Source organism: Camarhynchus parvulus, chromosome 17 (genome assembly GCF_901933205.1).
Source record: "Camarhynchus parvulus chromosome 17, STF_HiC, whole genome shotgun sequence".
Taxonomy (NCBI): Eukaryota; Metazoa; Chordata; class Aves; order Passeriformes; family Thraupidae; genus Camarhynchus; species Camarhynchus parvulus.
Genome location: NC_044587.1, coordinates 11391248 through 11408671, shown reverse-complemented (window position 1 = coordinate 11408671; position 17424 = coordinate 11391248). Strand labels below are relative to the sequence as shown.

Sequence of the window (17424 nt, the reverse complement as noted above, 5' to 3'; positions counted from 1 at the left end):
TCCAAAGGCCAATGCTCTACCAGCACATGCTCCAAATAATGAACTACCTTATCAAGGGCTCTAAGCCAAATAAGTAGTAACCAGGAAAACAGGTAGAGGGCTTGAGAAGGTTGCTGTAGAATGATGGAGGAGTTTGAGTATAAGGAGAATTAGAAACATTGCAAGGAATGTTGGAAACAGGAATGCAAGGAGACGGGAATGGTGGTAGGAAATTTTAGGGGCTTTAAAAAGAAGATTTTGGTAGCTGAGGAAAATATTCTGAGGAGAAATGGGAGAGATGCCAGTAAAAACTAAAGGCTGCTGCTTGAAAGTTTCCATTCAGGTACTGCAGGGAGGTTCTAGATGTTCTCATTTCATAGCATTAGGAAGCTATACAAAGCCAAGACAAGCAAGAGCATGGTTCCTGTATAGCTGCACTGCCCTGCAGCCTAATGTGGACACACGTTTATCCTATAACCCTACTCAAGTCTTGTACCATTGAACTTAAAGATGGTCTCTATGAGACAAGCTAAGTAAGGAATTTAAATCCTGTAAACGATTTAAAAAATCCTGTAGAGAGAGCTGGTATCTGATCCTGTAGAGGGAGCTGGTATCTCCAAAAGCCATGTTTACTCAGATAGTTACAATTACCATTTCTACAGAATGCTGAGTTACTACTTTAGGCTGCATTTGAACTAGGATAAGGCAGATAGCCTTCCTTTGGACCCATTAGAGTGCACAAGCCTTGTAGGGTTAATTTTTGTAGCAGACAATCGCTGTTTTGGTTTTAGGTCCCTGGCAATCTTTCAGAAAATACCCATGGACAAAGTTTTCTCCAGCAAGAGAAGTAACTTTATTTTTTGTCCTACTTTTAAAAGAAAAAGCCAGGTGCTCCAAATGGAAAGCATATGGCCCCTAGCTAGGAAGCAGTAAGTAGTTTGTTGCACAGGAGCATAGCCTGAACTTTTGAGCCTGGAGCAAATGAAAGTTACATCTTACTGAAGCTCCCAAACTCTGACAACAGATATTTCACTGGTGCTCCTCTGCCTAGCTGCAGCTTCCAGACAACCCTTCTGTGGTGAGTGGTCTTGTACTGTATTACTAAGGGATGCTGCCATACTCTTGTTTAGACTGTCTAGGTAGGATTAGTTTCTCTCTTTATTGTTGTTGTTGTTGTTATTTTCATTGCTGTAGACTACCTCCTTTGGCCACTTCTGAGTTCTGTCTCCAGAGAGCTGGAGACTGTCTGTTTAGGTTTGTGTTTCCATCACCAGTCCCCAGAGTGAGGACTTCAGCAGGGTGGTTGCTAAACAACAGCTTCCATAACAGAAAGTAGAGGAAAACCAAAACCTTACTCCAAAACATTACTGCATTCAGCAAACCTTGTCTTCAGTGTACTTCTCTCCAAAATCTAGAGGAGGTATGTCTTGCAGTTATCTTGGAAGTGAATGATTGTGGAAGTTACACCAATGTAAACCAATTAAATTAATTATAGTGAGCAGTTCTAGAAACAGTTTAATTTTCTATTTCCTGGCAAGTCACTCATTCCTGAAAGGATAAGTATACATTTCTCCAGAGCAGCAGTGAGCCATGCTGTAATATAAAGTAGCCTTTACTTTTCTAGAGCATGAAGGAGACATTTGAACACTACGTAACATTTTCTACAGTCTCTTGTATTTCATTTTGGAATAATTTTGGATTTTGTCTTGGAATTACTATAACTGAAATGCATAGAAAGCTTCACCAATGAGCTCAGAACATTCTTGTAAGTGGATGAGGCCTGGGTAGGAAGAACAGAAGGAGTAGACTTGCTTTGTTGGTCCTGTTAGAGGCTAGCCCAAGCATACAGCATGTCATTAAGGATATTATTTGAACCTGTTTTATTTTAAGAAATGTTCACAGCTATTACTAATAAATACTGAGATGAGGTATTCCCTGCTGAATGAAACCATCTTCGTATTGGCCACCTTTTCCATGAATATGAGAACAGAACATACACAAAGGTGGCTGTTGTCCTCACTTTTGATCACTGCAAACAGCCAAGGGGTGTAGATGGCATTCTTCTGGAAACCTTCAGACAGGAGCAGTTTGTTCCAGAGTAACAGCTCCTGGCCATCACACAGGCATGAATTTTACAAAGCTGAAAATGCTGTGTTTAGCAGGATGGCCTCCTTAGGTTTCAAAAGAAGCAAACTCTCAGTTTAAGGCTTCCCATGCTCATCTGTGCTGGCACATTGAATCCTTTCATTTCAGAAATTACCACTTCAGCGGGTGATTTTGTTAAGGCACTTTTACTGTTAGGATTGCAAGGCCCTGAAACCCCAACAACATAACCACCAGCTTCCCAGAAAGAAGGCAGGATTTTTTTTTTCAGTAACAGCTTTTTTTCATTGCTTTTTTATGTCTGTAGAATATGTTTGAAATATTTTTCCTTAAATTGTATTTATACTGTGCTACATAATATTACTTCTTTATACACAATCTGTCTTCTCAAATAAGCAGAAATCTAACAGCATCTAGGTTGGCAGTGATGATGTGAAGCTTATGGGTAGAACTGGGCACTGAGAAAGGTATTAAAGCTGAAACAGAAATGTTCATTATGCATTTATGTAACTACAGGTTTGGTTGCTCTTTCAGAGACATTGCAATCAATTGAATGGTCTGTCTTTGCTCTTTCTGTCAAGAAATCAAAGTGGATTTGTAATTGATAATACAGACCATTAAAACAGTGAAGGTAGGAGATTATGGTTTTTTTGCAGTTGTTTTTGATAGGCTTCCTCTGTACAAAAAAGAAATAAGAAGGTGCTCTCCTCCTTCTAGAAGAAATTCAGAAAGTGGCTCTGGAGATCTGAAGTCACATCTTAGCTGGCAAAATAGGTATCATTGTCTCTGAGCTGCCTAAGCTAAATCAAGAGTGAGGCATGATAGCAGTGGGATAGCAACGGATCAGGCAAGGATCATCAAAAAAGGGACTTGGGAGTAGATTAAAACCCCACATCCTAAGATTAAAGCAGAGGCTGAATGGACCCAGTTTGTTACGCTGCAAGGCCTTTGGGCGAGTTGGGGCTACACTGAAGTTAAGGGAAATGCTGGTTTAGAAAAGACATGACTACATGCACATGGCTTGCCAGTAAAATTCCATGTTAGAGCTCTGGAACCTTATGCATGAGAGGGAGAAATCCAGCACATGGGAATCATAGGTGAGTGGTTTTCAAAAGGTGTATGTCTTGGTTCATAGCATGCCAGTGCTATAGAGCTATCATCAGGCCACATATTACATATCACAATGCAGCTGGATGTTGCTTTTGTGATGAGTGGGTAGGTTTAGAAAAGAAGCTGAGAGTTACATTATTTTGAGCTATCTTCTCTACCTTGAACCATCTGGGAAACTGAATTTCAATAATTTGTATTTTGAAACTTATGTGTTCTGGAGTTTCCTACAAAATAGCAACGCCGAGGGGAAAAAAATTAAAATGTTTTGGAAATAGAACATCATATTTTCAAAATCACATTTGTTCTTTGGTAGTGTTGCAAAATGTGGAATATGTCAAGATTATCTGAAGTCAGGATGTTCTTTGATGTAAGATCTTTGTATACTTTCAAGCCTAGTCAGCCCTTTGCAACCTTCACTGGGTACTGGCATGAGGAAAAGCAATTAAGGACATATTGATCTCTGCGCCAATTTCAAAATCTACCCCCAGGAGTCTGACCTACTTTGGACTAAGCTTGTTCATTGGCAGTCTCCTCCCTGCTCCCAAAAGTAGCTGCATCAACAAGGACGCTGCTGCTTTCCCAGATGAAAGTGGGGAGATATTGATGTTCCCCAGGTTGGATGGAACTCACAGCTGGTAACACTTAGGGGGATGCATCAGTGCTGGGCAGATACATCACAGCTGCCTTCATAACATACGTTCTCAGCCCAACCCAGACCTGGAACCTGCTAATAGAGTACCTGGAAAAAGCAGGGCAAACATTTTTAATTTATTTTTAGATCTGTCAAGACAGATCTAGCCTGGAATCCTAGAGAGACTGTAATTATGGGGTAATCTGCAAGGCCTTTGCTTTTTGGAGTAATTTACAAAAGGGAAACAGATGAAGGCAGCAGCTTTTGCCTCCAAGTTGAAACAAGGTATTGCAGATGTTTCCACAGAGTGCAGAGGCACTAGGCAGGAGAAGGCTTCTCAGTGCAGGCAGCTGGCTCTACATCACTTCCACCTGCCCCCAGTCCAGACACCATTCCACTGCAGATGGACAGCACAGGCTGTACAGATGAGAAAAGAGAGGCGTACAGCTCCCAGTCACCCTAGACTGTCCTGCATGGATCTCTCCCTCCCTAGCACCCGCCAATCCTTTTTCTATTTCCTTCTGGGAGGCTTCCTCCTGAAGGAAGAAAGGATCTGATCTCATTTTGCCCCAAGAACTGCAACACACCAGTTGCCACAATTGAGATGCTTTTTCTCATGTAAAGCAAAACCCAAACTGGAATGCAGACCATCTTGTCACAATTCCTCTGATTTTCCTGCAATTTTTCCACATGGGAGAAGGAAAGTAAGGTGTGCATTTCCCGGACAGAATTGTTTCATAGGAATTAAAATGACTGCAACATCTACTGGATTATTATTTTATATTATTACATATATGAATAAGAGTATGCGTATGAGTGTATATCTGGGCTATATGGGGGATGCTGAATTTAAGTGGCAATCAAATACTTACCTCTCCCTCACCTTCTTCCATTGGCCTAGCTTTAAACTGTCGTGTATCATTGGAAGTTGGGCTGTTAGAGGCACCTTATGATAGAAGTGCTTGAGGGGGAGCTGTGTTCTGCCTCTGATATCCTGGGAAAAATCTCCAATGAATCAGTCTCCTCTGAACTGGGATGTAACAATGAGGAAAAACTTAAGTTCTGCCCTCTACTAAAATTCATAAACTTTACAGGTTCTGGGTCTGAAAATAATATGATGAAGCAGATTGGACATCTAGTAACACTGCCAGAAATGAGCAAAGCACACAGTGAAAGAAACCAGAAATCCTGCTCACTAATACAATGGACAGTCAGGGGGGGAGGGGGCAGGGGAATCAAACATGCTCTGTCTACCTACCCTTGCCTGAGTTTGAACTCTGTCATTCATGAATCATGTACAAATGGAAGCCTGAAGGGCAAGAAGTGGTGCTGGGCTGACAGGCAGAAGAGTACTGGAATATGATCCAGGCTGTGTAGCCTCTCTCTGCCACTGGCCTCAGCTGACCTTGGGCTTTTGACTCCCAGTGCCTCAGTTTCCCCATCTACACAGTAAATTCTGCTCTTCATAAAGGGCTAGCAGGGAGGATGAGGGGAGCTGTCTACACTTAGGTAAATATGGTTTTGCTGGTTCATTTTATCTAAAATAGAAATACAATATGATAAGGGAAAGCATCCAAAATTTACTGAGGACAGAGGTGAGGCAGGCCGGGGCAGTGAGGCAAGAACTTTCTGATCAGACTTTTGGAAAGTAGCTTATCTGCGAAATAACTTGAGACTCAGCCAGGCCCCAGACCTGAGAGCAGCCAGTGAGCAAGTACAGAGGTGGAGCTTGCACTGAGGCTGTTTGTTAGATATAAATGCTTGGATGGGTCAGTGCTGACCACAGCACCCAGGAAGTGGCTGAGGGGAGCTGTGCAGAGCAGCACTGGCCATGGGGATAGCAGCCGCAGCCCTTTTGGTACTGCTCAGTCTAAGAGTGACTATTTGTGATGCTGAGGACACCTGCTCAGGTGAGTAAAGCACAAACCTTACTGTCATCTCACTGAGACAGCCTGTTTCATCTCCCCTGATGAGAGAAGGAGGTTGGGAAGGGAGGGGGGAGAAGTAGCATAAGTTTTTTTTTTTCCTTCTATGCTTTTTTAAATTCAGCTGCCAGTGGGAGGAGAGTAAGGGGAGGCTGAAGTCTCAGCAGCTGTTTAAGAAAGCTACTGGCTCAAATTAGCGATGTAACATCGTTCCCTGACCAGTGGGGTGTCTAGTCTTCAGTGAAGTTTTCCCCCCCTAGTTTGGTTTTTTTTTTAGTAGGGCCTCCGTGCAGTTACCAAAGGATACAGAACAATACAAAGGATCAGTCTGGGGATGCTGCGCAGCACAGCATTCTGACTGTATTCCCCAAGAAGGCCTGGGGCAATTTCAAACAGGCCTGCCAAGAGGAAATTCAGAAGAACTCTTACCCTTACTGTCCACAGATCCACCAGTGTTGCTTACTCTGCTATCAATACCCCATTGGGGCACCTCTCAGCTTATGTTTTATTAACTACAGTATATTTGTCATGCATGCAATGTCATATATATCAGCCTCCTCTCCTACTGAACTCCCCTGAAGCCAGAGAGATGCAGAGTCTGGCTCCTCTAATATGTGAGATCCTCACTGCCATCTGTCAATCCATTCAACACCCTGATACTTCCATACTCAATGCTTTTGATTACACTGTTCCTCAACTTCAAAGGATTTGGTTTCCTCTCCAAGGCATTTCAGAGCCTTAATAATCTTCACAAAGACTGTCTTCATTTCTCAGAGGTGAGAATAGTGGGCCTGCGTGATGCTGATCGACTTGCCATTCTTCAAGGATGTCCAGGGATCCCAGGTGTCTCTGGCCCAAAAGGAGAAGCAGGTCTCCCAGGAACAAAAGGTGAGGCCCCCAAAACCAGTGATGAGCACTGTGAGATGAGATGGTTTTGTCCCTTTGCATAGGAGAAGCAAGCTGAAGCTGGAGCAGTAGCTGGCCTGGCACTGGCTGCTGTGAGGAACTGGAGAACTGGAGTGAAAAACACCCCAATTAAACATATATTGGTACACATGGAGTGACCTGTTTCTTCCTTAAGTCCTGTCACAAATCTGATGTGATCTTGGGGTGTGAAGTATCTCATTCGTTTCTTCTACAGAAAATCATCCATTTATTTTCTGGGTCTGTATTCAAGAGTCTGGGTGGGAGGGAGGCTGAAATGCTCCTGCCTGTTTTTGGGGGAACAGTGTGGGAAATGTACTGGCAACCTCTATTCCAGGGAGCAAGGGAGATGGGGCTCCTTCAGAGTTTTCATAGCCAACTCACAGAGAAGGTCAATCATGTCAGCTGAGATGATCCACCATAACAAAATCCATGGACTGGCTCCACGATGTATCAAAGCTCATAAGAATTCATATGTGAACTGCAAATTTAGATTTTGAATGGCAATACCAGTGTAGTAAGGCTTCAATAGAAAAAAAAGGAATAAGGTAAAAGAGTAAAACTAGGTTACAAGACTGAATCTGATTACCTCAGCTCCCCCATTTCTGTGAAAGCCAAGGCCCAGTTGCACAGGCTTCTTTGACTCCCCGCTCTGGTCAGTTTGTAACATGCACATAAAAAATGAGTCTCTTTGCAGGAGAAATGGGAGACCAGGGATTCCCCGGGAAAGCAGGACCACCTGGTGCAAAAGGTAATGTGTAACATATGCAGCTCTAATCTGTAAATGCCCCCAAGCTCAGGACATGCATTAGGAGACTGGGTCTACAGAGATGAACTGCAGGACTGGCCATAGGCTAAGAAACAGTGCTGAAGTAGCATAGGAAAAGCTTGATTTGGGGTATGGCTCTTGCATGGGGTGAACACTAGAAACAGTGTCCTTGAGTGTCCAGGACCACAACACAGAAGAAGATACCACTCTTCTCAGAATTTCTCACTGACCCTAAAATCAGACCTCTCCCCATTCCCCATTCCTACCCTAACTTGCCCCCAGCACAAGCCTGCCCAAATGTCCCCCAGCCCTGAGGAGCTTTGGAGCTCTCCATGGAGCTTCAGCCCAGAGGCCTGATGCAGAGGCACTATGCTGAGTGCTTGTTCTGCCAATTGACAGGGGCAATTTAAAGAACATACCAATGGAAAGAATGGTCTTATTTTACTATGAATATAGAGGTAACACAAAAGTTAAATAATACATTCAATAAAACTATATGCTTGGCTTTGGAAACAAGCAAAAAATTAGCAAGGTAATGCACCTAATCATTACTATACAAGAGGCAGGATAGTGATTTAGAAGGATACATTACTAATTGCCTAAATACTTTAACATCATCCAGTTGCTGGGGAGCCCTGTTTCACAGAGAGGACCTGGACAACCCTTCCTGGCAATTGGGGAAATCCTACATGGTGTAGGAGATCCCATAGGTGAGGTCTCTGGATTTCCCCTGAAAGGGAGTCCAGTGTTTACAGGCCCAAATCAGCAAGTCAAAGTGACTCAATTTTATTTTTAGCTCAGAAATGCCTGAATCTGATGGCATGCTTTCTGCTTAGCCAGGGCCAGCGCTCAGCCAGAGCCCAGGTCTTGGCTGGAAGGGTTTTCCCCTAAAATACCTTACAAACAAGCCTCTCAGTTGGAAAAGTTTCTTAAAATTATACATTTCTTGCAGATAGCTACAGAACATTATAAACAGTTAGCATAAGCATCTTTGTCATCTATTTTTAGGTAAATAATACTGATGGTGTTAGTCACACAATATTCACGATCCATCTTGTAAGTCTACTCTGGCTCAGCCCAGCTGCTCAGGCCTAGGCATATCATTGCTTTCAGCAGCCTTCGGCCTTCCACTCAGTGTGCAGTGCCCACTTGACCACAAGAACGAGATCAAACAATGGCACAGGATGAGGTTTCCTTTGTAATGGGATTAACTCCTGAAGAGGACGATGTTTACTGAGAAACTGGCTTTCACTGCCCAGGCTTGCTTAGGACCTTCAGCAGGAATGTGCTGCAAATACTGGAAAATTGTCTCTACTAAAAAATCCAGCTGCCAGCACAAGGGAACTTGGGTAGGGACTGAGCAGCACTGACAAACTAAAGGGAAGACATCCCTTTTTATGTGCTGAATATGAAGCTATTTCCTGGCCAAAAGCACCCAAGACTTGAACTGAAATGCCAGCAGGAGATGGACAAAACGACTGAAAAACCCTGACAAACCCTATTGATCAAAATCTCCTAAGTGCCTGACTGTAAAAAAAAAGCCCCCACAAAAAGTCACTGAAATGGAACTGTGAAGCTCCATGTATTCCAAGAGATGGAGAAGCAGCTCTCTCTCCTCTACATCCTGCTCTTCTTGCTGTTCCTGAGAGATACTGCTGATCAAGAGAACAGACAGACTGAGGCAGCAGCACCACCTGGGACACTCAGCCAAGCACTGTAGCTTTGCACCTCTTGACAGCCTCTCTTGTACATTTGAGACATATTGAGGGGCTGGAGCAGCCATTTGTAGAGGCACAGTAATTCATTTGCATTGGATAGTCTGTGATGAGCATTTTCCTCTTGTATTTTGTAGGAGCGGCTGGAGAGCCCGGCTTCCCAGGACTGAAAGGTAAATCACGCTGTGCTGAATTTATCATGTGAGCTACTTTGTAAACTTCTACTCTGTGCTGTTCTCCTACATCAGATGAGAGCAGTTACAGAGGCTGGATGGGGCTGTTTGCTGACAGTTATACCTCATCACAGGCTCTGCCCTGGTGCAGGTGCTGTGGGTAGTCCTGCTCCCAAACGAGATGTTCAGCAACAGGTGCTGTCCTCAACTCAGGCAGCTGGTGCTGCCACCTGGCACCATCAGCTGCAGAAGCTACAGGGTTGAGGGACCAGCCAGATTTGGGCAGAGCTCTTAATATTCTCATGCTATGGCAAAATGCAGAGGCTCAAATAAAATTCAGTTGCTGGTAGTGCCAGAGGAACATGTCTCTACCAGCACTAGCAATAAGGTTTTAGGGAAACACGGGTTTTTCCCCTTATGCCATCATCCTGCATGTGAAGGCCACAGGCACCCACCATGCTGCACTGTGGTGCTGCACTGTGCAGCACCAATCTGCACTGTGGCTTCCCTCTCTGGAATTTGGCTGGCAATCACTGGGTCCAACACCACTGGTCTGGCAGATAGTTCTAGTGCTCCAGTTGTCACTGCTGCTCCCAAACCACTGGCTGATGCCCTGTACCAGCAGCAGCCATTCCCTTGATGGGACTTGTAACTCTGCCTTTCCTAGGTGCATTGCTTTCTCCTTCCCACACTCACCCACTCCTATCCCACATGTCCTAGCCCAGTGGGACTCACTGGCACAAACTGCTGGTAGACAGCTCCATGGGCTGCACAGCAGCAAGCAGAGCAGCTGGGTCCAATAGAGACATGTCCTGTGTCTGTCTCACCATTTGGACCTCTAAGCCCTAAAACAGATGCCAGCAACAACTAGATCATGCCAGGTCCAACAGGCCAAGAGAGGCAAGGCTGCCATTCCTTGTGCATAAATAGATATTTATATATATATATATTTTTTATATATATATATATATATATATATATAATTTATATTTATAGTGTACCCCCCAGTGGCCACCCCATGTATCTTCTGATCAACCTGGAGAGTTCTTCCAAGTATCTGAAGCAGCTGGGTGTCATTGCTGTAGTTACAGGGGTTTGTGACTCGGCTCCCCACCTGCCTCTCTGTGCTTTCCTAGGTCTGTGCAGATAGGCTGGTGCGTCTCCTCTGGTGGGCCTCCTCTGGTGGGCCTGGTAGCAGCCAGGACAGCTTATACTGAGCAACCCTTCCTGCCTGCTTTCTCTATGCCTTTCATTTGCTTGGTGCAGATGAGCCAAGCACTTCCTCTAACATAACAGCTCTCCAGTGCAGCAGGATTTATCTTGGCAAATCTCAAGCACTGGGGAAGGGGAGTGCTGGGTGTGGAAGGTGGAGAGCAATTGATGGTGTTGTTTGTCCAACAGGAACAAAAGGAGAGCCTGGATTTCCAGAAATATGGGGTAAGTTTCATCCTAGGTCTTCAAGACAATGGTCAGCTTTGCAGAGTGGATGGTGGTGGACTACCTGCACCAGAAGTCAGGACAGGATAGGAATAGAAACAAGTTCAGAGTGACATTGAAGAATGGAATAAGGAAATATCACTGTTATCTTTGCGTCTCACAGACACAGGCAGCTTCTGTGGGTCTACTCTGTACTCCAGCCATGCTGGGAAAGTCAGGTCCTCTGAGCACTACTTAAATGTCCTGTCCTCCATGTGTCCTGGAGGAGGTCGATTTCAATTTTTCAGAGACTTGGTGTCCTGATTTCTAAGATGAAACCACTGCAAACACCTGTATGGACATGTGGCTACTTCAAAGGCAGTTATACTCTTGCACTTGCAGTGACACCTTTAGTACTTGTGGAGTTCATACATGTGATAGTGTTCAGACTAACTTATTCACTGGAAGAAAAAAAAGAAAAACAAAAGAAATAATTTTCAGTTGCCCCATCTGTCTCCATGAACTAAAGTTCGAGGACAGCTACAACCTGCTCTGGCTACAGCTGGGTGCTGTAGGGCCACAATAAAGGCTCAGACAGATCAAAGCTGCTGTCACACCTGACAGATTGGGATGCCACTGAACTGGTTCCTTGCTGCCCCAGACACTTCTCTGGGCATGTAAAAGATTTGACTAATAGGAAGGAAAAGGAAAAGGCCAAGTCCAGGACCATCTCCCTCGTAGGAGAGCAGGGTACCCTGCCTGGTACAGCTGTGTATGCATGTATCACACACAGCACACTGGGACACATGCACCACCAGCACCACCATCTCTGATCATCCTCCTAGGCCTAAAACAACTACTAATGCAACTGTAGGTTGGGATGTCTGATAGGGACAATTCAGTCTCCTGTGAATCTGAACTTCTGTCAGCAGCTATGGTTTTGGGGAGGGAAAAAAAGTATACATAAGATGCATATATATTCACACACACACACACACACACACACATATATATATATAAAGGTACATATTCAAAAGCACTTTGTTTCTTGGAGAGACCTCAGTGTGGCCTTCCAGTACTTAGGGGATGCTCATAAAAAAGCTGGAGAGTGATTTTTTTTGCATGGGCAGTGACAGGACACTGTCACTGTGTGATTTACAGAACAATTTACAGCTAAAAGAGGAGAGATTTAGATTAGATATTAGGAAATGATTCTTTACTCAGAAGGTGGTAAGACCCTGGCACAGGCTGGCCAGAGAAGCTGCAGCTGCCCATCCCTGGAAGTGTCCAAGGCCAGGTTTGGATGAGACTTGGAGCAACCTGGTCTAGTGGAAGATGTCCCTGCCCATGGCAGGGGGTGCAATGAGATGAGCTTTAACATTCCTTCCAACCCAAACCGTGGGTGATTCTATGATTCAATCCATAAAGGATGAGCTGAACACGGTTCACTGCCTCACAGAGAGCTGTCCTGTGTCACTAACTCCTTTGCTGTCAACTGCCCACCCACTCTCTGTGCCCTGCATACATTCTGGAGCTGGGACAAATTTCTGGATCATGAGTTTGTCATCTTTTTCAGAGCAGCTCCATCATCCAGATCCCCAAAAGCCATTGCAGATGAGAGGAGTCTTAGCACCTTAGACCATCTTTCTTAGAAGGTGCCCATCTCCCCTGCAACATATGGGCCCAGAAGCCATGGCAGAGTTTGGCTCCCAGAAGCTCTACATTAAGATCCTGCAGTACAAAGAGCCAGCTGGGTGCTGAAGGGCTCAAAGGCTCAAGGCTGACGTGCTCCTGTGATCAGTAAACACATTATAACTCTTTCCACTTGATCTCTTTGATTTGCGCAGAACCGGGGAACTGCCAAGAACTGTTGGCCAAAGGGAAGATTTTGAGTGGCTGGTACACAATCTACCCCCAAGACTGCAATGCCACTACCGTCTTCTGTGACATGGACACGGATGGTGGGGGATGGATTGTGAGTAGGATGAGGAGAGGGAGGTTTACATGTTCCTACAGAGATTCTTGTTAAGGCTGCAAAGGATGGCTCAAAAATAGAAACACACAGCTAAAGTTCACACCTGCAAGCCAGAGTGAATCCCTCTGGACACAGGGGATTCCCCCAAGACTTGTCTCTGGAAGCAGGCTGAGTACCACAGACCCACTACCTGCTTAAATCAGCAAATCATTTCCTTTTCACTTCCAAGGGCATATGGAAGAGATCATTGAGCAAGGGATTCTTGTAGGGTTTGCTTCCCAGACACCCACAAGAGTGTCCTGATGCAGGGGAAGCATTCACCATGGTGGGCACGTGTCCCTCAGCCACTGTGGATGCTTTTGAGTGAGAGATGGGCTGGTGGGGCTGAGGGTCTCTTTCAGGTTTTTCAGAGGCGCTGGGATGGGTCAGTGAACTTCTTGCGAGATTGGGATTCATACAAACGAGGCTTTGGCAACCAGCTGACGGAGTTCTGGATGGGGAATGACAACATCCACTTCCTCACCTCTCTGGGTAAGGTCTGCCTCTGTCCCAGGCTGGGGCCATGAGAGTCCAACCCCTATACCACATTGGGTCATTGCAGACCTCTGAGTTTCTCATATTAATCTGAGGCCCCCACTGTTAATCCCAAACAGGATGCAGGCTCTTGCAGCCTAGTGCACACTGGAAACTGCACTCTAAAAAAAAGCAAAACTAGAAGTCAGGGAAGAGAATGAACTAGCTGCATGATCTACCCTGGAGACAGGCCAACACATCTTCCTACTTGGACTGTTTGTGATGGCATCATCTGGTCCATACACAGCCTCAGAGTTACAGCTGTGTGCAGGACTCCTGCCCATGACCACCCAATATCATATCTGAAAAGGTGCTTCCCTAGAAAACCATCAAAGGTATAGGAGGCTCTGCAGGAATTTTAAGGAAATCAAAATCTCTCAAGTAGTGGCAGCTCCTCTCAAGTTAGCTCACAGCACCTTAAACCCTCCACTCTGAAATGCAGTGGCATGCTCACCATCTGCCCTGCACCACTGCTGTCCATCTTCTCTTCTAGGACCCTGTGAACTCCGTGTTGACCTCAGAGACTTTGAAAACAACTACTATTTTGCCAAGTATGCTTCATTCAGAGTTTTAGGAGAGTCAGAGAAATACAGACTGATTCTAGGAGACTTCCTTGGTGGAAACGCTGGTAAGTTTGAGTCAGCTCACTGGGAAAGTCTGTTTCCTAGAGCATTTCAGAAGCGTTCAGCTTCGATGCAGAGACGTATCATGCACACTCCTTGTATCAGCTACATTTTGGGTCAGTTTTTTAAAACTGGCCATGGTACCTCAGGTACTGAGTGACCTCTGGGTACAGGGATGGAGGGGGACATGCATCACCCAAAGAAATGTGACTCAGAGCATTACCTTCAAGCCCAGCCCTATGGTTTAACAGCAAATGAGCCTGGTCCTGGGCAGCACCCCATCCAATTGACCTTCCCAACAGCTCTGCATCAGCCAGGTCAAGGTCTGCTTTTGGTTACATTGGCAGGAGACATTTGCCCAGGAGGTCTAGCATTTCCGGGGCTGGGGTGCTGTTCAATACCTGCAGCATCAGCACTCCATCCTCTTAATATCCGATTTTTAATTTATTTTTTTTTAAGTAAACAAATCTTCTTCAAAATTCAATATCCATCATTCAGGAATGAGTGAAACCAACACCTGAGAGAGCAGTGCTCTAGGTTTATGTAGCTTTGCACACTGCGACCCTGTCTGATAATTCAGATCTGTGTATCTGCAGAGAACCTGAGCATTCCAAGAGAAGTGACATCTGTGTACCTGTGAAAAGAATCTGGCCCACTTGATTCACAGGCATAGATAAATTCTCCATGTGTTTTAGCAGAGCTCAGGATACTTTTGTCCAAGACAAGGAGGAAACCTGGGCAAGAGAGCAGCAGGATTTATACAACCTGCCTTGCACCTGGCAAGGGCCACTGGTGCCCAGCAGGGGTGCACAGACACATCATGGTCCTGTTTGTGATCCCTACTGCAGTAACTGTGAATGTGTGCTCTCTGCAGGGGACTCTTTATCGTACCACAGGGACATGCCATTTTCAACAACAGATCACGACAATGATATGAGTTCCTTTAACTGTGCCACAGAATATAAGGGAGCGTGGTGGTACAATGACTGCCATTACTCCAACCTGAATGGGATGTACTGGATGGGTGTGCATGGGAGCTATGCTGATGGCATCAACTGGAAGACAGGCAAAGAATACCACTACTCCTATAAGCAAACGGAAATGAAGTTCAGGCCAGTTTAACATGGTGACAGGGTACCTGACTAGGTCCAAGAGGTGCCACTCACCCACCAACAGAAGACACAAAACAATGTTGCCTGGAGACAAAAATGGACTAAAAAGGATATTACAGGTTGTCTCTTCTGCCTAGAGCAGCATTCTTAAAGCCAGAAGGTATCGGTACTGGTTTGAGCTTCTGTAAGCACCAGATCCTGACCCTCTCTCACCCTGACTACCTTCAGCAGCCCCACTGATGCAGACTGAGCCCAAGCACCTTCTTCTGAAAAGTGTGTTATCTTGATTTAAAGACCAGGTGATGAGTGGGGCCAGTGCACCTCAGTAAAGCTCTCAGATATTACTACCCTAAATGGTAATTACTGCTAATCTCCAGTATAATCCATGTATATGAAGACTCCAATAGGCATGCAGCCTCTTTCTATTGAACCCAAGAGCCATCCAAAAGGCACTGAATTCCTGACCTGTCCCACTCTCCCTGTAGGCTGTGATGGAGCCACAACATAGAACAGCATGGAAAAGACTGAGCTTCCAGCACAGTGTGTAGGAATGCACAAAATCAGAGGCCTTTGGCAAAGCTGCAAAAGGCAGGCCTCAGAGACAGCAGAACTGTGATTAGAGCTAAGCAGTAGCCATGAGATAGGTCAGCAGAAAAATTATTTAAAAAGTAGAAAAGCAAGGACAAATAGAACAATGGTCTGTGTATTAATGCTTGTCTAGAATAACTCCCTAAGCTACAGAAAAGTTCATCTAGCAAGGTACTAGGAAGTTTGAAGCTTAATAATGGAGCTTTGTGCATTGTGTTTTAAGGCTTACAAGTAGGTATTGTATTCGAAAGAAGCAAGCATTGTTTCAACCAAAGGTACGTGTGCTTATAGTGGTTGGATAGAACTACTGTCAATATGCTTTTGCTTTGTGTGATTGGTCAAAAAACTTTGAAAGGAAGTTGTAACATGAAGTTCTTGGTCTGCTGCCTGGGATGTGAGCTGATGGTATCTTCCTATTGTCATAACCATGTAATGAGACTGATGCTGAAAAATAAAACAACTCAAGGCATGGTCCACAGCAGTCCCATCCTGTTTGTGATTTGTACACATACCCCCGGCCAGCGACACAGTGCTGCCAGCACTACCAGTTTCCCATTTCTTTCCCCACATGTTCCAGGACCTCAGGTGGGACTCCAGCTCCTGGAACCACAGCAGAGTTGCTCAGCACTTCGCACCAGGACACAGCTGCAGCTGGGCCCAGAGCCAGCTTTAGCCATTCTTCCAGGGCATGTTTCTAGATCTCATTAGCTGCTGTGGACCAAGAGCTGTATGCAAAACAGTCTGTTCAGCATCATGTGTCGTACCAAGACACTATAGCAGTTCCAAGTCAAGCCTTGCACATGTGGTCATCATGTACAGTGCCAGTACCTTCCACTTCATCTTGTTTCCAGCAGTGTTTGAAGGTGGCCTATCTGCTGGTGGGTGGACACAGTTCACCTGGTTCATGTATTGTATTTGATTATTAGCAGAACTGGGTCTCCTCTTCTTGCACTTATGCTGCTGGATTCCTTGCCACAGCTGACAGAGGAGAGCCAAGTGCTAACTCTTCACTGCAGGGATAAACATAGACAGCGGAAATAGAGTATTTCTTTGTGTTATGTTTCTAATGGTCCGAGGTTTATTTCACTGTATATTGCACAGATATGTAGGAAGAGCAGCTCCAGCCCTACAAGACAGAATCCAAACCTTGTGGGTGAGAAAAGCAAGAAGGTCACTCAGCCTGCCACAGCAGGTCAACAGTGCGCTAAGAAATAAACCTGTGGGTTTGCATCTCCCCACTCACTCTTGTCTCAGTTTACTTCTTTACAGTTACACAAGAGAGACTGTGTCTGAGCAGAGAAGTGCACACTGAAAGCCCCATAGTTACTTCTCCCTCTTCAGCAGCTCTGTCTTGTTTTTCTGCTACTCCCAATAAGATTCACATGCCCTTACCAGCACCAAGGTCCCAGAATATTCCGCTGTATCTCACCCATCTGCTGCTGATGCTGTCTTCCAGGAGTAGCTTCTCAGAGGTGCAAGGTACTACCAGAAACTTCTCTGCAGAGATGTATAAGCAAGTGCTGATATACTCCGCTATAAACTAGCTAAAAGTGCTAAATCCCCTTTCTCTGCTCACTTCTAGCTTCTCGTCTTACTACACAGAAACCTTCAATGTTTAAATTTTGCTTGTAAAGGACACTGATGAGACTTTAAACAGTCTACTTACTACTCAGAAATAAAAGAACTACTAGTAGATAAAATACAGTGCACGATAAAGGTACCCATATTGCATCTAGTGAAGAAATAGTATACATTAAGATTCAGTGTAATTTACTACTAAATGGATTGTGACGGTGGTCACAAGGGTT

General features: G+C 44.9%; 1 protein-coding gene across 1 annotated transcript; it reads left to right on the top strand.

The window, feature by feature from the left end:
- Positions 1–5605: 5605 nt before the first annotated feature.
- On the top strand, positions 5606–15105 carry FCN2 (ficolin 2). Its single transcript, XM_030961463.1, has 9 exons — positions 5606–5733; positions 6523–6636; positions 7370–7423; positions 9294–9329; positions 10731–10766; positions 12593–12720; positions 13122–13251; positions 13787–13921; positions 14791–15105. The coding sequence occupies exons 1-9, from the start codon at positions 5655–5657 to the stop codon at positions 15036–15038; spliced, it is 960 nt and encodes a 319-aa protein (XP_030817323.1). The 5' UTR covers positions 5606–5654; the 3' UTR covers positions 15039–15105.
- Positions 15106–17424: the final 2319 nt, after the last annotated feature.